This window comes from Phacochoerus africanus, chromosome 1, assembly GCF_016906955.1.
Source record: "Phacochoerus africanus isolate WHEZ1 chromosome 1, ROS_Pafr_v1, whole genome shotgun sequence".
Lineage (NCBI taxonomy): Eukaryota > Metazoa > Chordata > Mammalia > Artiodactyla > Suidae > Phacochoerus > Phacochoerus africanus.
Window position 1 is genome coordinate 207,782,480 of NC_062544.1, and position 27,281 is coordinate 207,809,760.

A 27,281-nucleotide genomic window follows, 5' to 3' on the forward strand; every position below is an offset into this window, starting at 1 on the left:
AATCCGACTAGGAACCATGAGGTTGCGGGTTCGATCCCTGCCCTTGCTCAGTGGGTTAACGATCCAGTGTTGCTATGAGCTGTGGTGTTATTGCTATGAGCTGTGGTGTAGGTCGCAGACGCAGCTCGGATCCCGTGTTGCTGTGGCTCTGGCGTAGGCCGATGGCTGCAGCTCCGATTCGACCCCTAGCCTGGGAACCTCCATATGCCATGGGAGCGGCCCAAGAAATGGCAAAAAGACAAAAAAAAAAAAAAGAATGAAAGAATCACTACAGCCCATGATTCATGGAATATTCAAATAATGGGACAGTATTTCTGAGTCTTCAGTAGTTTATGGTTATTTGCTAAAGCAAAAGTTCCCTAAGGAGCTCCAGCGGTGACAAATTATTTGTCCTGAGACTTTCCTTCTATATTCACAATCATAAAACTATGAAGGCAGTTTTTATTTCTATAGCTTCATACAACACTAATACCCCAAAATATACAAGATTAAATAAAAGCAAGGCCATAAAACCAACTAAATGTAAATTAACAGTATTATTAAAATGATTAAAGCTATTTGTGCAAACTACAAAGCATTGTTCCACAGGAATATTCTACTAAGTGATCTGGCCCAGGTTCTTCTGAGCTAGCTTGCCTCCGCAGGCTTGTGGTGTGTAAGAACACATTCCATTACGACACTTCTCTCTTGAGCCGACTCTAGAATCTTAGTGTACCACGATGAAGTCTGGCCCTCATCTGGTCCTAATACATCATTCCTAAATTTGTCCCACTTCATTTCTTATTCATCTTTGACCACTGAGGTGTTATTTTCTTTCTTTCTTTCTTTCTTTCTTTCTTTCTTTCTTTCTTTCTTTCTTTCTTTCTTTCTTTTCTTTCTTTCTTTCTTTCTTTCTTTCCTTCTTTCCTTCTTTCCTTCTTTCCTTCCTTCCTTCTTCCTTCCTTCCTTCCTTCCTTCCTTCCTTCCTTCCTTCTTTCTTTTTCTTTTTTTTGGGTCTTTTTTAGGGCCACATCTTAGGCATATGGAGGTTCCCAGGCTAGGGGTTGAATAGGAGCTGTAGCTGCTGGCCTATGCCACAGCCACAGCAACGCTGGATCTGAGCTGCATTTTTGAACTATACCACAGCTCATGGCAACACTGGATCCTTAACCCACTGAGCAAGGCCAGGAATCAAACCTTCGTCTTCATGGATGCTAGTCAGATTTGTTTCTGCTGAGCCAAGATGAGAACTCCTGAAGTATTATTAACTGACTTGCCAATGTGCTGGTAACCGCTACCATACCCACTGAGCTGGCTATAAGTAGTTACCCAGATGACCCCCTAGCTGCCCCTCTTAATTTTTTCAGCTGCCATCAAAATTTATAAATACAGAATTCCTTGGATTCCAGGAATACATCCACAAAATCCCAGTTGGTACCAAGCTTCTGGATGAATAGAAACAGATATCTATATATAGATATACACAGATATAAATATTCCTATGATTTTATATTTCTCAAACTTTGTTCTAAAGAAAAAGGTTTTAATGAAAAAAAGTTTCTGGGTCCAATATGTTTGGGAACTACTAGTTTAAATGAAACTGAAGAGGACTTCTTGGAACTTTAATATGCGAAGAGGCATTATAAATATCCTAAGTATTGACAGACCATGCACCAGTTCTCACCCTTAACTGAGCACAATACCCACTCTCCCTTCCTTCCTCCCTCCTTCTTACAGCAGAGAGATTGTAATTTGGCCCCTAATGACCACCACCTCCGGGTACTCATAGGCTTGTTGTGTAATTTGCTTCCCTCAAGTGTGGGTGGGGCCTGCAGCTTGCTTCTAGCCTATAGAAGATTGCAAAGTGATGGTATGTCTGTCACCTTGCTGATGGCATTACATAAAACTACAAGTCCTACCTTGCTGGCTGATTCAATCTAATGCCTTCTCAGCTTGCAGAGTCTGGTGAAACAAGTGGCTATATTGGACAGGTGCACATGGCAAGGAATTGGGTGCATCCTCCAGCCAACAACCAACCAGAAACTGAGGATAACAGTAGAACAGCCTTCAGGAACTGAAGTGTCATCTGAGCTTGGATGAAGATAGCTCCCCAGCTTTAGAAGGGACTTCAGCCCTCATCAGTACCTCATTAAAACCTTTTTCTTTAGAACAAAGTTTGAGTCTTGTGATGGACCCTGAAGCAAAGCTATCCCTTCAGACTTCTGACCCACAGAAAATGTATGTCACTGTTAAGCTGCTACCCTTGTGATAATTTTTTTTCACTGCATGGGATCTCTTAAAAAGCATAATTTGTTTAAGAAAGATTGATCTAATCAATCTAGTTAATATTTATAGCCAAATTAAGGTTGTTCCTCAAACATCCAAGAGTGAACTGCATATTCCATTTCCTCTCAGAAACATAGAGATGTTCCTTCAGCAAGAAAAACAAGGTTAGCTGGAAAGCATTTTATAATATAAAATTCACAGAGAAATGGAAGACAGATCAAGGGTTTAGTGAATGAGGGTGATGTGTACTTTGCCATGTTTTTCTCATTTTCTCTACTGAGGGTATATTACTTTAAATATATTTAGCTTCTTTTCAAACATGACTTTAAAAGTTACTTAAAACTAAAACATTCAGAAAAATGCCAACCACGCTAAAGCTCTGTATAAAGAGTTGCTATTATGATGGTGATTAATATTACACTGGTAAAATATGTCTGGTGTATTGTGTTAAGTTCTGACTGAGACATCTGAATAAGTAGAGGGCATAATGGAGTGTATTTAAAAGAGGGATCCTGAGAGTTCCTATTGTGGCTCAGTGGTTAATGAATCTGACTAGGAACCATGAGGTTGAGGATTCGATCCTTGGCCTCGCTCAGTGGGTTAAGGACCCGGCGTTGCCGTGAGCTGTGGGGTAGGTTGCAGAAGTGGCTTGGATCCCGTGTTGCTGTGGCTGTGGCGTAGGTGAAAAGACAAAAAATAAAAGAGGGATCCTGGGATATTGACAGTTTCCCCAACCAAGCCATAAGTGACATACAAAAATCAGGTGAAGGGACATACAGCAATACAGAGTCTCAAAAACCTAAACTATAACAGGTGCAGGCAGAAGCTGTACTAGAAATCTGCCTTTCATGTAGCTAATGCAACCACCACTAAGCACAGATTTCTATACAGAGGTTTCCCACATATATATTTCACAAAAACACAAACAACTACCTACCCATTAACCAAAAGGAAAAACAAAATCCAGAAGGAAAAATAAATCCTGCCATTTAAAAAGCAAGTCTACTAGCTTCCAAATGACTAGTAGCACACCAGACAGAGAAAAACATTAAAATAAAAATAAAAACGTTGTCCAATAAGTTGTGGTTCCCAGGGCCTGATTTGATGGCTTCAGCCAATTCTTAACCACAGTCCAGGGAGATTTAGTTAAACAACTGAATTCTTCTCTCATTCATAAAGTATGTGCCTAGCTCTGACTCTCGATTTGCAATAAAGAAGAATCATCTAGGAAAATGCTCCTTTGTGTTCACTGCCTATGGTTCATGGCAGGAAGGCATATTTGACCACAAATACAAAGCCATGAAAGTTGGGACGGGAGTGTGCTAACAAGCTCTCATATGAACACAGCCCTTTACAGTTTACAGAAGACTTTCTCCTTCATCCTCTCCAAAGAGTTGCTCTCCTTCTTTTGCAGGTTGAGGATCATAGGGCTCAGGGAGGATGAATCTCTAGTTATGCATCACTCTGGAGAACATCAAACTAAGATGATTCCTAGAAACTAAGCCTCCTGAATCCAAATTCAGTTATTTCTACTATACCCCCACTGACTCCAGGATTCTTATCAAGCAGGGTTTTTGGAAAACAGGTGGTTTAAAGAAGAATGGATAAGTGACAGATGTTTTCAGTAAGATGACATGTACATTCCATGGACTGAAGTCACTCTGGAAGGCAGGAGTCCTGGGCCACTCCCATTCCAATGGCTGGGAGCCATCCAATAGGAATTCCACTACATAACTAGTATGTAACCAGAGGACATGACAAACTCTTTGTGGAAGACGAGAAAAGCTGAAATATATTTTATCCTGGAAATATGCATCCCTTCACACCTCCCTGACATCTGCCTTCAGCCCGAAAAAGATGTGAAAGTGTTTTCTGGTTGGGAACTTTGCCTCTTCCTACCACTGTTCCTAAGTTAGACCTGATCTTAATCTCTAGCGATTGCACAGAAGCCTTTCCAGTAGATTCCCAGAGAATGTCCTAAGATCTATGAGCCCATTCAACTGCAGAAATGATAGAATGTGGTAACCAGTCAATCATGACCTTTCTTCATCCTGTGTAGTCTTCAGTTCTACTGTTCCCATTAGCTTTCCCAGCCAGTTGCTGGACATCAGATCCCCTGGTAGCCAGGGACAAAAAATGCTTTGAAATCTGGCAGCTGTCCTGGAGTTTCCCAAACTTTGACAGCAAAGGGGTAGCTTACTGGCATGTATTTCCTGGGTGATTTCTCAGCTTAAAAAGCAACATGAACTCTGGCTGACCATGAGGTTCTCTGGCACTTGTAAAACAGCTTGGGCTTTGTGGCCACAAACGAGGTCCAGGTCAGATTAGATGAGCATATTATCCTGTTTACTGCCTCAAACTGAGTTGGAAGCTGAGGAAGGAAAGGGCTGGGAAATGTGAGAGCCGTAGAGGGCCAGAAGTTTTCAAATTAGGCAGAGGAATGTGCTGACAGCTCTCTTGTTGGGGAAAGGAGGACTGTACTTCTCAAAGCAAGTTTTTAAAAACCTCTTCTTACATTGCAGTTATTTAATCAATAGGGGATGCATTTCGGATATCTAGACACTTCTGTGTTCTGTCATCAGATGAAGAAAAGAAAATGGGATTTGGATTCAAAAGCCTGCTCAACCTATTACGAGCTCTGAGACTTTGTTCAAGTCACTTAATCTCCATACGTCTCAGTTTTCTTGCCTATGAAGGGGGGACACTTGTCTCACAGGAGATGCTGCCAGTTTTAAAATGCAGTGTGTATAAATCTGCTTGTAAAATTTGAAAATACATAGAGATAATCATGATTGTTAAGTATTACTACTGCTGTTAGTATTATACTTGCTAATAATGGATTATTAGAAGAAGTTAAAACTATTTAGGAGTTCCCATTATGGCTCAATGGTAACAAACCCGACTAATATCCATGGGGATTTGAGTTCAATCCCTGGCTTCAATCAGTGGGTTAAGGACCCAGCATTGCTGTGAGCTGTGGTGTAGATCACAGATGCGGCTTGGACCCCACGTTGCTGTGGCTGTAGCTACAGCTCTGATTGATTCAACCCCTAGCCTGGGAACTTCCACATGCTATGGGTGTGGTGTATGTGGCCCTAAAAAGACTATACACACACACACACACTATATATATATATATATATATACACACATACATAGATGCATATAAATGTATAATTAAAAATAAATAAAATAAAACTATTTAGAAACGACTTTTAGCAACACCTCACTTAGGTCTCCATGCATTCTGAGGTTATCTAATGTCCCAATTTTGAGCCATCTCTGTGCCTTCGTGGAAATTGTTTTATCCACTTGAACAGCCTGCCCTCTGAACTTCTGTCAATGCAATCAAATTCTGCTTATTTCTCAAAGCCCTGATCAGATATATACGCCTCAAGGACCACAAGTTAACTACTCTAATGTCTCCTGTGTCCTGTCTCTTCAAGTTCCTCTGATACACAATCTATTCCACACTCTGTAGCACTCACCCAGGATGTGCGAGAAATAAGCCAGGAAACCTCTCCAAGCTTCAGGTACTCAGCTGAGGACGGTGATGATCAGACAGTCCCCACCTGTGAGTGAACTTGGACGCACTTTTGTTGAAAACCAAAAATAGTGCTGTGTGTACTGAGACATTTTTGGTTTTAAGCCTTGCTTTGAGAGTCTTCTGAACTGGAGTAGCTTAGTCCTACTTATTTCTCAGAGAAAATGGGCTCTGATATGGGTAAGGGCTGGCCATGTCCCAGCCTCTCTGTCCCCTCCTTCTAAGCATAAAAATGCAATGATACTCACCTTCTCTTAGATCTCGGTCTAACTTGGGTGATGACTTTTTCCCCATTGATAATCCATGAACTTCTGCTCCCTCCACGTTCACTCCTGAAGGGACCCTGCCCATTCAAAAAAAGTTGAAATAGAAATACTTCATTGAATAAAGATGTTCAAAGGGAAAGGATATCTTACCCAGGCTGTCTAAGACTTCATATTAGATATTTTTGTTGGATATAACAAGTCCACTTATCTTTCAATGAAATTAGATGTCATTACCTCCATGCAGCTCTTTATTTCCTCATCCAGTGTGCTCTATTTCACATCTCTAAATCTTCTTAGCAACCTTAATACAGTTAATTGTATCCATAATGTAACCCCCTTAAGATTAGACATTGAGTCCCAACAGGGCAGGAAAAAATAATCATGTGCCAGTTTATAATGCTCAGAGTGTCAAATTATATGTCTTGAGCATAGAGTGTGTCACTGAATGAGGCTGAATTGAAATAAATCATGCCTTAGTCTAGTGGGTCTCTATCTCAAGAAAGGAGACAGGGCTTGTGTCAAACATTGCAAACATATATGTGGTAGCATGATGTCCTATCAGTATACATATACACAAACTGAACAAATCCAAATGTGCATATGCATTCTTGCATCTCTTGCAATAATTTGAGGCTACCTGGGGTGAGCCCTTGAAGCTTAGTGAAAGACTACAAGACACTGAATAAGAAGATCTGGAGCTGCCAGTCCTTTGTGGGAGAGATACCAAGTCATTTGCCTTTTCGGGGCCTCAGTTTCTGAATTTGATAATTAATACCAGGACTTCATGATCTCGAACACATAACTCCAACTTTATGTGGCTCCTTGAGCTGCTGGGAACATGTGAATTGACACTTGACCTCTCTCATTTAAAAAAAGAAATGAGTTTTTCTTCTTTTCTGATTGTGTTCATGACACTTCATATTTTAGCTTGCAGTAAAGCTTGCCAAGATAGATGCTTTCAAGCAAATGCAGTAAGACGATTCATCATTAAAAAGATAATTTCATAGTTTTTTCTTATTATTCTTTGATTAATAAATCAAAATGAGCATCTAACTTTCTCTGATTTAGAGTCACAGAACGTTTAGTCCTCAGAGATCACCTGATTTAATCCCTTCATGTGAGGAAAAACATGAGAACCAGAGAGAAGGATAAATTATTTAAGGTCCCTCAGAAGTAACAGGAAGAGCTGGGACCAGAACACAGAGCTCCTGATTCCCAAATCAGAGCTCTTTTAATTATATCCTTCTGCCTATTTCATAGAGCTAAGTTCTTTATAATAAATATGACTCTTAAGTATTTCTTATTAAAAATAAACATTCTGCAGTTTCCTCTGTGGTGCAATGGGATCAGCAGCATCTCTGGAGCGCTGGGACACAGGTTTGTTCCCAGCCTGGCACAGGTGGGTTAAGGATAAAGCGTTGCTGCAGCTGCAGTGTAAGTCACAACTGCTGCTCAACCCCATCCCTGGCCTGGACACTTCATATGCCCTGGGGCAGTCAAAAAAGGAACCAAAAACCCTCCATATTCTGAATGGAGAACTTACCGATTCTCATCCTGTCGTCCTCCATATCGAATCCAATAATTCTGTTTTAAATTAAAAAAAAAAATCAGCAGTTTTGCTACTGAAATGCCATGTGCAGAAATAAGATAAAACAAAATATATTTATAACACTCAAAAGATCTAAAATATTAGTAAACTTGCATACTATATAAAGCTACAATATAATATATATTTTTAATTTTTAATAAAAAAATAAGGCTAAGGTTGATGTAATTTTGGCAAATGTAAAAGATGTCACAAATGGATTTTTAAAAATAGCATGGGGAGTTCCTGTCACGACTCAGCGGTAACAAACCCAACTAGGTTAGATACCATGAGGATTCAGGTTTGATCCCTGGTCTCACTCAGGGTGTTAAGGATCCAGTGTTGCTATGAGCTATGTGAGCTAGGTTGCACACACGGCTCAGATCCTGCATTGCTATGCCAGCAGCTACAGCTCTGATATGACCCGTAGCCTGGGAACTTTCATATGCCTCGGGTGGGGGCCTAAAAAGACAAAAAAAATAAAATAATAAAAATAGCATGGAATTAGCCTGTGCATCCATCCTTTTGTCCAAGATAGTGATTTAGAATTTTGTGACAGGAAGACAGAAAATCATTAAGTACAACTCCTTTATCTTTTATAAATAAAACAAATAAAAGAAAAAGTCCAGTTTGGTTAATGATCATTACAGGAACATAAAGTAAGTGATTTTTTTCTAGAGTCTTTTGGGATAACATAACTTTAAAAAAACAGTAAGAGTGGACTAAACATATTAGACATGTTATTACTAGAAATGCATATTAAAATTAACTTTAGAACATGCCAATGAAAACATAACTAAGAAAGATGAAAAATATTTTACAAATCAGGTTTATTACAATGTTTTTATAAACATTATCATGTACTGTATATAAATAACATATAGCAAACAGCAAATAGAAAAAATACATAATTCAAAAGAGGAAAATAATTAATAATAATTTGTGAAAAGTTTATTTTTGCTGATCATCAAAGTAATACAAGTTAAAACAACAATGAGGAGTTCCCATCCTGGCTCAGTGGTTAACAAATCCAACTAGGAACCATGAGGTTGTGGGTTCAATCCCTGGCCTCGCTCAGTAGGTTAAAGATCTGGCATTGCTGTGGCTGTGGTGTAGTTGCTGTGGCTGTGGTGTAGGTCCGGCGGCTACAGCTCCGATTAGACTCCTAGCCTGGGAATCTCCGTATGCCGCGGGAAGCCCTAGAAAAGACAGGAAAGACAAAAAAATTAAAATAAAATAAAACAATGATGTACCATTTTGTACATGATATACTGCCAATATGAGTGATTTTGAAATGCTATTTCTAATTGCTGAAATGTTTGTGGTAAACTGTAGATTTAAGCATTTCTAGGAATAGTGAAGGGACCAGAAAACTTGGTTTTAGAAAAAAAATTTCAAAGACTGTGAAACTTTTCATAACCATTGATGGCAGAGTAATCTCATTTCTAGGAATTTATTCTATGGATATAGTTCAACAGAAAGAAGAATGTTTAACGCATTAATTTTTGGCAGGAAAAAGCCCAAATAAACCAAATGTTTAGCAGCAGGAGAATTAACTTATTGTACTCAAATACAGATGTAGCTAAAAATAATTTTAAAAGCTGAATAACATAAATTATTTATACTACCTTAAATAAAAATCAGAACAGAAATCTATCTATACTGTGGTAATAGTTTTACAAAAGGTATGTCTTCATATGCATAGTGTTTAAAAGAACATGGAGGCATGAACCAAAGACAACATGACGGCAATACAATTGTGGCTGATTTTGCTCTCTCTCTCTCTCTCTCTCTTTTTTTTTTTTTTTTTTTTTAGCTATTTCTTGGGCCGCTCCCACGGCATATGGAGGTTCCCAGGCTAGGGGTCGAATCGGAGCTGTCGCCGCTGACCTATGCCACAGCCACAGCAACGCGGGATCCGAGCCGTGTCTGCAACCCACACCACAGCTCACGGCAACGCCGGATCATTAACCCACTGAGCAAGGGCAGGGACTGAACCCGCAACCTCATGGTTCCTAGTTGGATTCGTTAACCACTGCGCCACGATGGGAACTCCTTGAAGTCTTTTTAATGTTTAAAATGTTTAAGAGAAAATACAAAATGTAGCATGCAGAGGTTAGGAGATAAAACAATCCTGAGGCAAATGTAGCTTGTACACAATACTTATTTCTTATCCAAATATATTTGCTTTGACTTTGGACCTCAGTGACATGGAAATCTATCAGTCTTTTAAAGTTCATCCCTATACAGAGTAAACACCTCCTTTACCCCAGTTTTTGTTAATATAAGGCAGGGGATTAGAATTTCTTCAACAAACGGGGTTGAGGAATAAAATCATAAATAAGAAGTCCACTGAGTAGTTCTTTTAAAGAACTTTTCCTCTCTTCTTCACTCTTACCGGCTCAGTGTATGAAAATCCCAGACCCTCTGCCGCTGATTTTATTAATTCTGACTCCAGTTTATGACGCTTCACAAACATCATCAAATCCTACAAACAATAAAGAAAATGTACATGTAAATAACAGTTAAGAGATACTATAAATGTTCAAGTGGAAATACTTTTATTTGGACAGTATCAAATGAGCTAAAAAATATTCACAGTTGCAAAAAATGTCTGTCTCCATAGATTTCCACAAGCTAGCACACATGTGAAAAATATGCTCCTGGCAATAAGAATTAAAGTTCAAAAGCACTGGGTCCTAGAGCCCTTACTAAATTGCTAGATACCTTTAAGAGAAGTTATATATTTTTACCAACTTCCAGAAGCCAAGTGCCCAGAGCACCTGGCAGAATAGTTTCTTCTCAGGACTGGTCTCACCTCTCTGGCCTCGATAGATCCTGGGTCAATGCTGTCGTCCAAAAGACTCTCATAGTAATCCACATTGTCTAGAACATCCTCATCATCTGGATGGATTAGAAGATAGGCCTTGGCACACTCCAAAGCTTTCACATATTCGCCAACTGAAAAACCCAGGAGTTGCAGCATTAGCGTCAGCCTAGGCCTGTCTACAAAAATTTCAGGAGATACATGCCTATGAGAGATCAGCATCAGCATTCACTAAGAGTGAAGATGCTGCGATGCTGAATAGAGTACTCAGAAATAGTTGCAGATAAAAGGAAAGGTGGGGTTTTAGGTTTTCAAAGGAACTAGCTTTGGTTTACTATGCAGCTAGTTATCTTCAACAAATTATCAAAAGCTTACACCTGAAGATCTTTACTGGCAATTTAAATTATTTAATACAGGGCAGAATTGTTGGGGTTAATTCTGATTTTTGTCCTGAATTTAAAAACATGATATTAAAGACCAATTTCATCATTCTCAATTCTATTAATTGATTTTAAATATAAGAAAAGGTCTCTCCCTCTCTCTCTCGCTCTTCTTCAATAAGATAAATGGAAATTGAAACTCTATTGAGATATCAATCTTCGCGTAATGATTGGGGAATATCTAAAAATTTGATAATATCGTTTGTTGTTACCCAAAGAAAAATGTACACCATATGGAGGAAAAAATTGGTAACATCTGTCAAAATTACAAACAAATAAACTACTTGATGTAGCAATTGTACTTCTAGAAATTTACCCTATAGATATTTATGTGCAAGTGTAAATTTCATACATAAAATATGATTCACTTGATTGAGTGTAATAGTAAAATATTACAAACACCACCAGTAAGGAGACACATGAAATAAATTACAGTACAATGATATGCAAATTTAAAAAACATAGTGAGGAAGATCTCTATGTAATGAAACAATCAGGTTGAGCCATATAAAATTGCCAAGATTTGACCACTTTTGACCAAGCAAAAAGTAATTTAATAGGCAAACCTGCTAAAAAAATCTAATGTGTAGGTAACAGTGTAAATAATGTGCTGTCTTCTATGTATAAGGGGGGGAAGTGTGTGTGTGTGTTGTTTCCATGTAAAATTTTCGAAAGGTAAATAAGAAACTGTGGGTTGTGGGGCATGAAATTGGTTTGTGAGGAAAAGAGGGTTTTATGGTATTTGGTCTTTGAACCTGTGAGTATATTATCTTTTAAAATGAAGTTGAAAAATTAAATGTAAAACTCATACAAAATATCAGTCTCGTCTAACTTTCAGGACATTGTCACAGCATTTGCTCATGGGTGGTTTCACCTTCTCTTGTTCCGAGTGCAGTGATGTGGGGTGAGAGAGAGAGCATCCTCATCACTTGGCTATAAACTGAGGAAGGCAGAGGACCAACTCACAAAAACGTGGATGTCTGTTATGATGAACCACACCCCTTCCCCCAAGGGTCTTCACAGATAATCCACGCTTTACCTCGATAGTAGGCAAACTGTAGGTAGTCATAATGCAGGGGAAGAAAGTTCTCAATAGGGGAGAGGCGGCCGGGGCGGGTGGCAAGTTCCCTCACGCATTCATGCTGACAGACCAGCACCTGCATGTAGTGATCTGGAAAACAAGAGCCAAGACGTGGGTTCCTCCAGTCTATTTAATGTCCAGACTCAAAGTCAGAGCCACAGTCACACAGGATATTCCTTATCCCACCACACTCTCTGAGAGCGGTATTATTATTATCTCACTTCATGACTATCAATCCTTTTCACAAAGAAAGTAAGTGACTGGTCAAGGCCTCCTAACCAGCGATCACTAGAGTAATTACTAGTCGATTCCAAATCTTCTGGCTCTCGGTCTCTCCTCCTCCACACAGGACTCTTCCCTTGTGTGTATCCTTTTCTACATCTCTTGAAAGTGACATATGCCATCTCACCCCACCCAGGCCCAGCTGAGTAAGTGACTTTATTATTTAAAGTCACTTTTGGGTCTCTCTTTGGACTTTGGATGCCCCGAAGTGTCCTAGAATCAGGATGGGACATTCAGATCCTGGTTACGTTAAGGACCAGTCAAGAGAAGGGAACTGCCATGGACACAAGGAGCTTATGTAGAGAATGGAAGCCACAAGGCTCTTTTTCCTTTTAACATTTTCAAGCAACTTTTCCTATAGAGCAAATAACAACAACATTCCTTTACATCTATTGATCAGGAACCTATTCTATCTGGTTACAAATTAGTTCATCACCTGGACATTGCAAATCCTAATACTGAGAGACTGGTATAGTATTAGGGTTTCAAATAGGAAAAAGATGAAAGCTAAAGGGTCTGAAGAAGCATCTTGCCTCTTTTTCCTTGTTTCCCTTTCTTTGTTCCCCTTCTTCTCATCTGCAAACAGATGAGGATCCTGAAGTTTAGGGGGTTTCATGCTCCTTTGAAATCTGGGGTTTATCTCCTCTAAGAATGAGCTAAGGAAACACAGTGGCTAATGGCCCAGAAAGAAAACCCTTCTTACATTTTGCCCCCACTCCGATTTTTACAGTGAAGATGGAGGCAGTCTTTTCCATTAACAGAATAGTCCATTCATGCTTGTGCAGAGCAAGGTCTTTTGAGAATAATGATGAAGCCACCCAACTTGATGACTGTACAGTCTAAGCCACAACAACTGCCTCCTTTCAAAAGGCTCTCTGTTACACAGAGTTTGGCTTGTATCTGGATGACCTGGAAGTAGGACCTCAAAACACAACAGAAAGGAAATATATGTTTTCTGGGTGTAGGAAAATATGCCAGTTCTCTTAAAACCTGGCTAACTCAATCCAATACAGCATAGCTAATAGAATCACTATCATCTACTGATTCTTTCTTTTTTTTTTTTTTTTTTTTTAAGGGCTGCACCTGGGGCATGTGGAAGTTCCTGGGCTAGGGGTCCAGTTAGAGCAGCAGCTGCACTCTATGCCACAGCCACAGCAATACCAGATCTTAGCCACATCTGCGACCTACACCTCAGCTTTTGGCAATGCTGAATCCTCAATGTACTGAGCAAGGCCAGCGATAGAACCTACATCTTCAGGGAAACAATGCCAGATCCTTAACCTGCTGAGCCAAAACAGGAATGCCTTCTTTCTTTCCTTTTTGAGCCCACAGATGCAGAAGTTCCTGGGCCAGGGATTGAACATGTACCACAGCAGTGAGAATACCAGATCCTTAACTGCTAGGCCACCAAGAAACTCCTAATGATTCTTAATTTCAGTGGAGGATGTGAGAGGAAAAATGAGTTCTGTTTATTTGATTACCATGTTAGAAATAAAGAGCTAGCTATTTTATTTCTTAATAAAACAACAATAAACAACACTCAAATGCTTTCTCCTAGTTTACTTGGCCATTGGCTTTTCTCTTAACCATTTAATATGTACTCTTAATTCCAAATGATAAGCAAAAGGAAAAGCTAGGAAACACATCCACCAAGAACTCACAATCTGACTGAAAGTATTTTCTTCAAAGCAAGGTATAAATAGCAACAAACTAAGAGTGACAAAATGATACCTTTTAGGGCACCAACAAGCATGGCTAGTAACAAATAACTGCATTCAAAAGCCATTTGTACTTTTGTCCGATGTTTAATGTTCTCCTAACTCTAAAATTTAAAAAAAATTCTAAATATATTCTGTATTTTAAGAGTGAGTTTTAATCCTAATTTAGGATAGTTTTAACCCAGATAGGAATTTATAAAGAGTTGTGATATACTTTTCCATTAGTTGTATTCAAGCCTCCTTTATATACCAAATGTTATTGTGCAATTAATATATTTCAATATGTTTGAGATCCAAGACACTTGTATGGGAATAATTTTAAAGATTTCCTTCTCATCATAAATAGGATATGCTTTAAATTCCCAAGAAGGGTTACCATATTTCTGTAATGTACAATATCTGTTAGAACTTGAGGGAAATATGGCTTTTCTATCACTTTTCTTTATTGCAAGTGATGGTGATGATGATGGCGTTCGAGTAAGGTATTAAGAGCCTGAATTAGGGTACTTCTGTTCTTTTCCACCAACCAACATGCTGTGGTGACCTCAGAAAATCACTAAATGTTAATCTGTGGGAATCTGTAAGTTAACCTTCTTAAACCAGATCAAGGACAGTGCCAAAGCTGTTCAGTGGTCACTGGTAGAGGCGAGTGCAGAGATGAATGTGGGCATAGAAGCAGGGCTCCTGTCCTTGAAAAACCACAAAATAGTAACTATGATAAAAGAAAAGCCTGCCCATTCCCAAATAAAGATTAAGTTAAAGAAACATTCAGCAACTGCAATATGAAGCACACATAAAACTGACATTAAAATCAGTAATGATCACAAAAAATGCAGATAGATGGTGCTGGCAGAGGCCCAACAAAACAAAACTTTCAGGAAAAAAACTCCAATAATTCAGATATTTTCATTGATTTTAGGTGAATTGAGTTGATTCTGGGTAATTGAATGGGAAGCAATTAAGTTATTTGACATGTAGATATATTTACAACAGCCAAAATATGGAAGCAATCTAAGTGCCCATCAATAGATAAATGAATAAAGAAGATGTCATTTATACATATACATACACATCCACACATATATACACACACGCACAATAGAACTCAATCATAAAAAAGATTGAAATCTTGCTACTTGTGACAAACAAAAAGATGGACCTAGAAGTTATTATGCCAATAAGTCAGACCAAAAAAAGACAAATACTGGAGTTCCCATTGTGAATCATGAGTAATGAATCTGACTAGGATCTGTGAGGATGTGGGTTCGATCCCTGGCCTCGCTCAGTGGGTTAAGGATCTGGTATTGCCATGAGCTGTGGTGTAGGTCACAGACGCAGCTAGGATCCCACATTGCTGTGGCTGTGGTATAGGCCAGCAGGCGGCTACAGCTCCAATTCGACTCCTAGCCTGGGAACTTCCTTATGCTGCAGGTGCAGCCCTTAAAAAAAAAAAAAAAAAAAAAAAAAGACCAACACAATATGGTTTCACTTATATGTGGAATCTAAAAACAAAACAAAGCAAATGAACAAACATAACAAAACAGAAACAGAAACAGAGTTATAGATGCAGAGAACAAACAGGTGATTGCCAGAGGGGTAGAGGGTAGGGAAGGAAAAAAAAAAATAGATGAGGGAGCTTAAGAAAATTGACTGACAGATTCCCATAGTTGCACAATAAATGAGTTATGGGTATAAAATGTAGAGTGTGGGAAATACAGTCAATAACTATGTGATATCTTTGTATGGTGACATATTATAACAAGAACTAACATAGTGTAGAAGGTCTACTTTACTTCAAAAACAAGCAAAGAAATTCAGAGAAAAAGGGATCAGGAGTTCCCGTTGCGGCTCTGTGGGTTAAGTACCCGACCCTCTGTTTGTGAGGATGAGAATTTGATCCCTGGCTTCTCTCAGTGGGTTAAGGATCTGGCATGGCTGCAAGGTACAGCACAGGTCACAGATGCTGCTCAGATCTGGCGTTGCTCTGGCTGTGGCCTAGGCCTGCAGCTGAGGCCCCTAGCTCAGGAACTTCCATATGCTGCAGGTAAGGATGTAAAGACAAAGAAAAAAGAAAAAGAAGTCAGACTTATGGTTAGCAGAGGTGGAAGCTGGGGGTGGGGGGAAGGAATTGGATGAATGTTAAAAGGTAAATCGATTTTTATTTTATTTCCTAGTCTAAATCTTGATAGATATTTTCTAATCATCCCTCTAAAAGATCTCAACAATTTAAGACCTTTATTTTCACAAACATGGAGTATTTTTAACCTTTTTAATCTCTGCAATGTGACTGATGGATATGTTATCTCCCCTTTCCTTCCTTACACCCATTCATTTAACAAATATTCCCTAACACCTGCTATTTGCCTGTCACTTTAAGTAGGTACCGAGGATTAAGCACTTAACAAGATAAGACACTGGCCAAGCGACATAGGAAAACAACATTTTCAAGGTCTGTAAGTGGAAACGAGCATGGCATAGCCTAGGAATTAAAAGAAGTGCAGTAGGAATGGATTAAAGGGAAAGAAAAAGAGAGGATGAATACGTACACCAGTGTGCAGTCATGAAGGTCTTTGTTAAAGTTTTTGGTTCTATTTCAAGTGCAATGAAGCCACTGGGGGTGAGTGGAGGTGATCCAGCATGCCTTTGAGCAGACTTTAGGTTTTTTAAAAACCTAATCAGAACATGAGGATCAGGAGAAAGGCTTTCACAACAGCTTAGTTAAAATACACCATTGATCTGAATCAAAGTGGTAGGAAAAGGAATAGAGAGAACCAGGGAAATGTTAAATGCTGTTAGGAGGTCGCATTTATCGAAGTTTGATAACAAATCACAGGGGGACAGGAATTGAAGAACAGGTTGGACTGAAAGATAACTTCTAGGGATTTGGCTTCAGGTACTTGGTGAGTGGTACTTTTTAGGAAGACAGAAAACATTGGAAGTTGAGGAAAGCACACTGACTTCATTAATTTGCATTTCTATGAGAATGTGCGAAGCCGAACATTGTTTTTCATGTTTTTATTACTTGGAACACAATATGCACTCAACAGATGTGTTAAACATGTTTTATTGAATAAATAACCTTTGCCTATTTTTCAATTGTGTAGACCTTCAAAATAGGACTCTAGAGTGAGAAAACCTTTGGTGTGATTCCCAGCTTCACCTTAATCCCATTACTTAATCTTTCTGAGGTATAAATTCCTCATCTAAAAAGGGAGAAGAGGGTGAATAACAATACCAACAAGAAGCTCCTTAGAGGGGTAGAAAAGACGTAACTCTGTATATTGTAACTGCAAAATAAATTTTGCTTATTACTATTATGAATACCAATAAATAAGTAAATTACCACTAATAATAATTCACAGGCTTTGTTTAAATATTCAGGATATTAACTGTTTTCCTATAAACATTTTACTTTTTCCACTTGCCATTATAAATCAACTTGATACATAGTATATTTTATATATATAAATCTTATGTAAAGTCTTTTTCTTCAAACATCTTGTCTTTTGTAAGGTTAAAAAGGGCTGTCCTATTTTTTCTTTTTTCTTGGTGTTTTTTTTTTAGGGCCGCATCCACAGCATATGGAAGTTCCTAAGCTAGGGGTCTAATCAGAGCTACAGCTGCCAGCCTACACCACAGCCACAGCAACGCCAGATCCAAGATGCGCCTGCAACCTACACCACAGCTCAAGGCAACGCCAGATCATTAACCTCCTGAGCAAGGCCAGGGATTGAACCCACAACCTCATGGTTCCTCCTCAGATTTGTTTCCACTGCGCTATGATGGGAATCCTCCTTACCTGCTATTTTAAATGCCACTTTGTGATAGATTAAGTTCCCATATGTAATAAAATATTCATTAAAGCAACTGAAGAAGACTGAACAAAGGTATCCACTACTTCATTGTTAATCATAACGAAAAATCGCAATTTCCTTAATATTCATCAGAAAAGGACTGGTCAAATAAACTATACTTTCCCCATATAATGGATCATTACACAGTCATTAAATACAATAAGGTAGATATACAGGTACTCACATGACAAGAAGTCCACAATATATTGTAAAGCATAAAATAAAATGAAAACAAAACATATGCTGAAAATCAGTATTACAGTATTGTCTTATTTTTTAAAAATGAAATAATAATTATAAATAAACACAAAAATATTTACATAAGCATATGAAAAAGTTTGGTAGCACAGTCACCAAAATTTAAACTTGGTAATCTACGAAAGACAGGACAGGATATGTATATGACAATCATTTTACAATTCATACTTTTTATAATACATATTTCTATATTGTTGGAATGGTTTTACAAATGGAATGTAGTATTTCTACAATCAGGAAATCAAGGGAAAAAATAAACTTTACCTGCAATGGCTTCGTAGAGCCCAGCTTTATACCCTAAGTACTCATACTCCTCAAATCTCTGAGGCCCCTCACACAGGGCTCTGCACTCCATATCTTCATTGAAATACTCTCTTAAAGCTTGTTCAAAGTACTTGATAGCTAGTTCAAAGTCATCGGTCTCATAATGTTTAACTGCTGCACCATAACTTTCCTATAAAGAAATAAAAATAAGTTATTTTTTCAAAGAGCACCCACGGGAGCACTTAAATTTCAGGATTCAGGCAGATTCTGGATTACTGAGGTAGGTGGGATATGGGACTCTTGAGCTAAAGAAGATAAAGAAGGGTGGCACTGGAGATAAGGTGTAACTTCCCGAGCTTCCATTCATTGTCAGTGGGAAGGGACTGACTGCTGTGGTATCAATCAATTTCATTCTCTTCTTGAACTCCCTCAAGAATGTATTTTCTGGAGTTCCCAATCATGGCTCAGTGGAAACGAATCTGACTAGCATCCATGAGGATGCAGGTTTGATCCCTGGCCTTGCTCAGCAGGTTAAGGATCTGGCACTGCCATGAGCTGTGAGCTGTGGTGTAGGTCGCAAATGTGGCTCAGATCCTGAGTTGCTGTAGCTGTGGTGTAGGCCAGCAGCTACAGTTCTGACTGGACCCCTAGCCTGGGACCCTCCATATGCCACAGGTGCAGCCCTCAAAAGACAACACCAAAAAACTGTATTTTCTAACTCCTTGAATGTGGGTAGGGATATTGCAACAAAGTGCAGGGAGGCTGATATCGGTGGACATGACACACTTTCACAGGCCTGACTCAATCATGAAAAAATAAAGGAAAAAAAGACTTCCATCTACACTTGATCTTAGCCAAAAAGCCGAGAAGCAATAGCACTTCTATTGAAAATCTTCTTCTCCTATCCTTTTTCTCAATCCTTTTGGAGGCCATGCATTGAGAATGGTGACTTCTCCAATGGAAAAAAACCTTTTCAACATACTGTGAATTTCAAGTAAGATTTCATTTCAAGGAATAATTACATAGCTTAAAAAAATCAGAATATGAAAAGTACATGTACCCTGGAAAAGCCACTGCACTGGTTGCTGGGAAACCATAATGTGACCGTGAGAAATTCACGTGGGCTCCAACCCCAGAAGATAAAATTAAAGTGCTGGAGATGGGGGCTGAAGCTCAGAGAGGGTTACAGATTTTATTTTATTTTTTTTATCATTTCCTACTTTTTACCACATCCTACTGATGTTCTAAGTTAATTTTCATTTTCTCTCAATTTTTTCAATGCCAAATTACAACATTTCATCTGGGAACTCAGAAAGTATAAAGATGATATTGTATTGGAAATTGGGAATCAATCTGAGATATCCATTCATAAGAATCTGCCTTAAGTCCAGTGAAACTCAAGAGCACTCAGCTCCTTATGGTTAGAGCTGGGTCCCCAGAGCTCACCAAGTGTGGTCTTGCTTCTCGATCCACCAGCTGGACGGCTTCAACACCCGCCATCGTTCTGTAATTCTCAATGTTCTGCTGCATTTCCATGTGCTCCGGGTTGGCCATGAAAAATGTGTGGGCTGCTTCCACTGCCTTTTCCAGCTGGTTAAGCTATAAAGATAAAAAAATTTTTTAAAAGCAAAAAAAAAAAAAAAAAAAGACCAAATGAAGACAATTATTTCTAAACCAGGTTCAGTACCAGTCCAAAGTCTCACAGACTACAAATGTCAGGACTGGATTCTAGTTCACATTCACTATCCTCAGTCTCCATGCTAAGGCGCAGGAGGTAAATAAACAGTGCTTCTAAAACAGGTGGGTATTTTGGCTTTGGCAAAAATGGATAAATGTGCTTTGTTCCATGCTTGTTCTCTTTCTCTCTTTTCTAAGCCATCTGTTTTCTGCGAAATTGAATCTGCTAGCTTCTGTTTCTTGTATGATGAATCAAAACAGAAAGCTGCTAATGTCATGCCACTTCTAATTCACGTTTTCAACATTTATGTTTTTTATTTTCTGTTTTCTTTTGGCTCCTTTCTCCTTGAATCCTGACAATGGAAGTATAAACAGTCACTTTATGAAGGAGGAGATTGGGAATACCTCCCTCTCTGCCAAATTTGTTATCTAGCTTCAGTATGTGAAGAACAAAAAGTTAAAAGGAATAGAGTATTCCAATTCATAAGAGATGCAAAATACAACCCATAAAATGCTCTACCACATTCCTTTGATTGAGGTATTGATCTAAACTTATAAGTTTGATTTTGACACCCAAGGCAGAAATTTTAATAACCTACATAGACACTATAATATACTGCTTTCCATGTTTAACATGCAATGATGCATTTTTTAAGGAAATGGAATTGAATTACTTATGACATTTTGTCCTATGCTTTAGTCCCAGAGAATGTCATTAGACAGATCTTTCTGTCTCATTTCAGAAAAGTGAATATTGGAGTTCCCATCATGGCTCAGTGGAAATGAATCTGACTAGCATCCATGAGGACGCAGGCTCAATCCCTGGCCTCACTCAGTGGGTTAAGGATCTGGTGTTGCCATGAGCTGTGGTGTAGGTTGCAGACGTGGCTTGGATATGGCGTTTCTGTGGCTGTGGCAAAGGCAGGCAGCTACAGCTTCAATTCGACCCCTAGTCTGGGAACCTCCGATGTGCCTGGGGTGTGGCCCTAAAGAGAAAAAAAAAAGTGAATATTCACACTAGTACTAGTCATTTTCATGGTGAAATCTAAATTATGTTTGGTCTACTTTGATGTATCAAGAAATGAAATTCTTTGTTATTGAACAAGTAAATATAAAATTATGCAAAGCATGTAAGATTCAACTGCCCTATTTTAAGATCTGACACACTTCACTCTGTCTAATAATAGTTAAAACCTTCCCTTTTTTCTTTCTATTTGCATATTCTCAGCTGCTGACCTTCCTTCCATTATATCTTGCCTAAATCAGCTGCTTCGTTCTCAATTCTGTGGTTCCAGAATTATTTTGGCTGTCAAAAATCACTAATTTTGGACCAGATTTTTTTGTTAATTTAAATTTCCTCAAATTGTCATACACCAACACAGATAAATATGAATTGTATGGACTTCTACATAGTGATAAATACATAGATAGAGAGGAAAAAGAAGAGGTTCTAAATCAGGTATGTGTCTACATTCATTGACCAAAAGAACCTAAAAAAAGTCATTTAAACATGTGTTTCATTAAGAAAAAATGTTCTTGAAACCCTCACACCACCACCTACTACATAAGATTTTGGAAGGATTTAATTGTGTAATATAAATGTGCTTCACTAAAACCTTAAAAAATAAACTGGATACAATTTATATATGATCTATCCAGTTCAAAGATGTGAATATACTCTCATTAATGATGGGTATGTATAGTCTAAAACTTCCATAAACACATTGTTTATGAGGATATAGTACAGGTTGGTGGAAACTGCCTCTGGTTAAGAATCAAACCATAAGTTATGAACGAAAAAGGTCAACACTGAACACACTCTAGTTTCATAACACCAGTCATTAAGCATTGAAGGAACAAAGATACATTTTTAAGTATTTCTCACTTTCCTACCTTCATGTTTTGCTCAGACTGTGCCACTGACCTAGAGATCCTTTGTCCTTTGGTCTTTTCTTGTTAAAATCTAGTATATCCTAAAGACTAAACCTAAATCCTATCTTCTCTAAGAGCTTTTCTCTCAACCCTAAAGCTAAATAAAGTCAAGCCCTGCAATATCATCTTACCCCTGTTCCTCTGTACACTTATCATACTCTTCCATGCATGGCATCTTCCTGAGCGTATTTGTTTCTCTTAGTAGAGCTCCCTGAAGCTAGGGGCCACACGACTTCTTTACCTTTTTGTTTTCTATCTAATTTACATATAAATGATGTCTATGACATGTCTAAGAAAGGAACGGGACAAGTCTAAGAAGCAAATATTCACACACACATCAAAAGAATTATTACGTATAGATGTGTTTTGCAAACTGTAAGACTAAAAGGATGTAAGTTTACTAACAACATCTTGGAGTTAAATGTATTCCCCAATATAAATATAAAGAGGATTCCATGACTTAAGGTTAAACCATAAAATTTATTCATGAGCTGGCTTTTACATTATTGTGAACCAGTTCAGGAAAGTAGATTTGGCTGTCAGAGACTATAAAATAGGCCATGATTTTAACTAGAAGCTTGATACCTTTGTATTCCATTTTTGAAATTATATACACACATCTGAAGGGGTAAGAAGAGTCCAGATGAACATATGTATGTTACGTATAATGCTGTATTACTGGAAGGAGATTATTATAAGACATTTCAGGTACTAGTTTCAGCTAAGGAAGGGCCTACCTACTACTCCACTGAAACAAAGAAGCAGCCAACTGCATTTAAAGCCTTCAAACTGGGCTTTTTTTTTTTTTTGCCCACGCCCACAGCATGTGGAAGTTGCCAAGCCAGGAATCAAACTAGTGCCACAGCTGTGACCCAGGTCACAGCAGTGACAATGCCAGATCCTCAATCCATTGAGTCATGCAGGAACTCCTGGACTTCCGTTAAGACCAAAATAAAACATCCCAAGGGAAAGGGTAACCCTAAAGGGAGTGTAGCTTTATGCGTTAGAAATGTAAATTGCAAAATAAAGCGCAACTGAGAAAAGGAGACTGATTCAACAGGATGGTAGGTACCATACTTTTGGAGGCAGGCATCTGCTGCTTCACTGAGGTAAGAGACATATTGGTTAGAAACGCCCTTGGGAAGCACTGGTTGTTTCATCTCAGGCTGTGAGGAACTAAGGCAAACGTTTTCACGTGCCAGCCCAGAGGCAGTATGTGGCAGCCATGCTGCATGGAAAAAGACTGATTAAGTCAACACCTTGCTGATGTTTGGAAGCTTCTCTGTCCACTGGTGACTGAACGAGACTCCACTGACACATAAATGGTTTTCTATAATGAATAATAAAGGAGCATTTCAAAAGGATGCACTGACTACTTAAAAACCTTCAATAGTGATCTATTGACAACAGATGTGACTCTAGAAACTGTATCATGATATTTAAGAAACTGAAGGATGTGGTCCCAGCTCTTTCTTCCTGGCATAATTTCCTCCTATTTACAAGTATGTAAACTTTTCCCAGAAAAGTTCTAGAAAAACCTCAAGAAGTTTTATCATTTACCATTCCCCATTCTAGAAAACACACATAGGTCCAATACTCCATCTATACCCATTTTTTTTTTTTTAATTTGTGCAACAAGGCATATGTAAATTCCTGGCCTAGAGGTTGAAACTGAGCCCCACAGCTGTGACCTACGCCACTGCTGTGACTACACTGGATCCTTAACCCACTGTGCTGGGCCAGGGATCATGCCCGTGCCTCAGCAGCAGCCTAAGCCACTGCAGATACAACGTTGGATCCTTAGCCTGTTGTGCCACAGTGGGAACTCCCACACCAAATTCTTTATTTCATTCATTCTCTTATTCAACGAATATTTACTTCGCACTAAATCTCTTCCAGGCACTGTGATAGTCCTTGAGAACAGCTGCAGGGGCAAAACAAAGACCTTGTTTCCAAGTGCTTACAGTCTGATCCAAGCAGACAAGTCTCAAGTAAATAAATCAGTAATGAAATGAAGTTTAGATTGCACTAAGTGCTATGAAGAAATAAATGAACAAACAGTACAGTAAGAGCTGGCTGGCTTGGATGAAAGCAGGACTCCTTCAGATAAATTAGTCAAAGAAAGTCTCCGCAATGGGAGATTTGAAACTTAAATGTCGAGAAACCAGTCATCCGCAGAAGAGGAGGAAGAGTGTTCTGGGCAAAAGAAAGTCAAATGCCACAGGTGCGGCCCTCAAAAAGACAAAAGACAAAAGACAAAAAAAAAAAGAAAGAAAAGAAAAGAGAAGAAAAAAAGAAAGTCAAATGAAAGGGTATTGAAATGGAAAGAGTCTTGACATGTTTTACAAGCAGAGTAGAGACAAAGGGGAAAGATCTGGGAAGTCACCTGCAGGTTAAGGCAAAGAATTTGAATGTGATTCTAAGCGTGAGAGGAACCATTAAAGAATTTTAAATAATATTTGACATATATTTTCAAGTGATCATTCAGACTCCCACGTGGAGAACAGATCTTTGGTCTCACGTAGAACACTGCAGCAATCCAGGTCAGAGATAATGGTTTCACTCTTTGTTTTATGAATATAGTGTATCACACTGATTGATGTAGGGATGTCAAACTGTCCTTACATCCCTGGATGCAAAATAAAAACAGGACTGCCCCTTTCTTTCTTCCCCTCTCTCTTTCATTCCTTTCTGTTTCTTTCCATTTTGCCCACTCTTGCTATAGTAATGTTTCTCAATTCAGAAGGCTGACACACACCCCAAAAGGAAACAATTCTTAAAATTTCCAAACTTATTTTAGGGAAGATACACAAGTTCCCTCTCATCTGAATTAGCAGAAATATGAAGTTCATATATTTGGAATAAGAGTTTAGAACAGCTTGTGAGACATGTGCAGGAAAAGGAAAGGGACTAATTCTAAAGCACATTAAAATACGTAAAGAACACTGCTTATTTTGAAATAGAATATTTAAGATCATATTCTATCTTCAGAAGCCTTTTTATACAATCAGGGTAAAACGTCGAGCCTGAAATAAGTAATTTCCATTCTTGTATTCAAACAACACTTTCAATAAAGAAGGGAATTCTTTTTCTACTTTCCCCACCCTAACTTTGGGAATTCATCCAATATCATGCATTACAGCTCGATGCAATGCTTTATTTTTGCCTTGGCTCTTTACTTAAATTTCACAATGTAGCAACTTTAGAGAATTTTTAATCCCAAATGAGGTTTCTTACCAACTTCCAAGTACGTAATTAGACAGTGAAGACATCCTGTTTCTAAGTCAAGGCAGAATTCTGAAGTTAGTTAGCATCATAATCACACCAGCTTCAGAGACAAGAAGCCACCAGATTACAGCATGTGTACCATGCTAAACACTAAAAATTCATGGGCTAAAAATTTCTTCTTTTTATGAAGCAGGAAGTTTTATTTTTTTTTAATAATGGTGACACCCAAAAATAAATATCTATTTTTATAGATATTTTGGCTCTTGCCAATGCCTCCAAATTTACCTCAAATTTTTGTCAACCCAAAGTTAATTTTCCTTCTCAGAACCGCATAAGTAAATAAATAAGTAAACTCTGAATCGCTGAACAACACATTCAGAAAATACTGTTAAAATAAAGACCCACCAAATTTTGAAACAAAATTTGGAGGCAGTTTGTTTGACAACTGAATTAAAGTAAATTCTACAAGTTATAGTGTTCCAAATGTAAAGACCAGGTTTTTAAGGAGAATTCAATCTTAGGAGGTTTCTAAACATTTCCATATAATGGTGTCAGATTTTTAGAGAATCCAAAAATAGCCATATGAAAAACAAATTTTCATTCTTATTCCACAATTTCTGGTGATGTTACTGTCCTTTATGTTGTTAATATAACTTGTAAAAAGCCCCATATATTGCATTGTTTTCATAATTCAGTTACCGTAAGTAATTGCTTGATTTTCTGGACTGTATTTATAAAGTTAATTTGATCAGTCGGGGGAAACTACATGATATACTGTGTTGTCGTTTTTGTCTTGACTCCCAGGAAACTTAGACCTAAATTTTATGATCACTTACAGTACCTCTGTTATACTGGGTTCCTAGTCTCTTAAACTAAAGCTAGTACATTTTCATTTTTTCTTTGATTTTTTTTTCCTGTGGTTTTTGCTGCCATTTCAAAAGTCTAATTATGCAAATAATTGCTTTAGCAAGGTAACTCTAAGTTATTTTGGATACAGAAAAGTTACAATTTACTTGAAAGATTAAACCCCCAGAGTAAGGAAATTTCTAGTAATTAAATTCTTTCCTACATATCAATGTAGAAAATTTAGAAATTTTAAGGTTTATAGAAAACCCAGTAATTCGTGAATTAGGTGTACTTGCTGATGTAGCAAATAAACTCATCTTTGCATTGATGGAATGTTAGTCTAAAGTGTAGTCATGGTTATAAGTAAATATTTAAAGCTTTCAAAATGCTATTGGATAAGGATTAGATGAGAAATGACATATTTAAAGTGTAACATTTTCTCTGGAGTAAATTGGAAAGGAATAACACATCTTTTTAAAGCACTTTATTTTGCTAAACTGCTTACACCCTTCCCTTCCATAACTTATTATCTGGAGCCTGATTGAGTCTCCTGCTTTTTTTTTTTTTCCAAACAATCTAGTGAAGACTTAATCTGATGTTTACAACTTAATGTTAAACAGAGGGTGAATAGCCTCTGTCAAAGAAGGTTCCCGTAGGAGCTCAGTGGAACAACAAAGTCTATCAGTTAAGTTTGCTAGATTTTTTTCTTCCTTTCTTTTTTTTTTTTTTTTTTTTTTGCTTTTTAGGGTTAAACCTATGGGACATGGAAGTTCCCAGGCTAGGGGTCAAATCTGAGCTGCAGCTGCCGGCCTACACCACAGCAACTACAGATCTGATCCCCGTCTGTGACCTACACCACAGCTCACAGCAATGCCAGACCCTTAACCACTGAGCGAAGCCAGGGATCGAACCTGCGTCCTCATGGATGCTACTCAGATTTGTTTCCTCTGTACCATAATGGGAACTCTGCTAGAAGATTTCTAAATAAAAACCATTATTCAGAGTAAGGAAAACACTAAAGTGCAGAAGCAAGGCTTTTAAACATGCTATTTCAGATTACAGACTGTTGAAAACAAAAAGTCCTAGAGTTTTTCAGAAAAACAAAACAAAACAAAACAAAAAAACCCCTCCACAATGACTACACCCCACAGAACTCAAAATATTAGCCAAAAAATACACGTGCACTTAATTGGACAAAATCCCTCAAGCTGTCT

At 38.2% G+C, this 27,281-nt stretch overlaps 1 protein-coding gene across 1 annotated transcript in view; it reads right to left on the reverse strand.

The window, feature by feature from the left end:
• The window catches only part of P3H2 (prolyl 3-hydroxylase 2), a 156,663-nt gene that overhangs the window by 20,219 nt on the left and 109,163 nt on the right, over positions 1-27,281 (reverse strand). The window contains exons 2-8 of the mRNA XM_047788757.1: positions 19,831-19,983; positions 18,385-18,574; positions 11,967-12,098; positions 10,479-10,621; positions 10,059-10,148; positions 7,619-7,659; positions 6,058-6,152 (exon numbers count right to left, since the gene is read on the reverse strand). Coding sequence (XP_047644713.1) covers positions 6,058-6,152; positions 7,619-7,659; positions 10,059-10,148; positions 10,479-10,621; positions 11,967-12,098; positions 18,385-18,574; positions 19,831-19,983 — 844 coding nt within the window. The remainder of the gene's footprint in view (positions 1-6,057; positions 6,153-7,618; positions 7,660-10,058; positions 10,149-10,478; positions 10,622-11,966; positions 12,099-18,384; positions 18,575-19,830; positions 19,984-27,281) is intronic.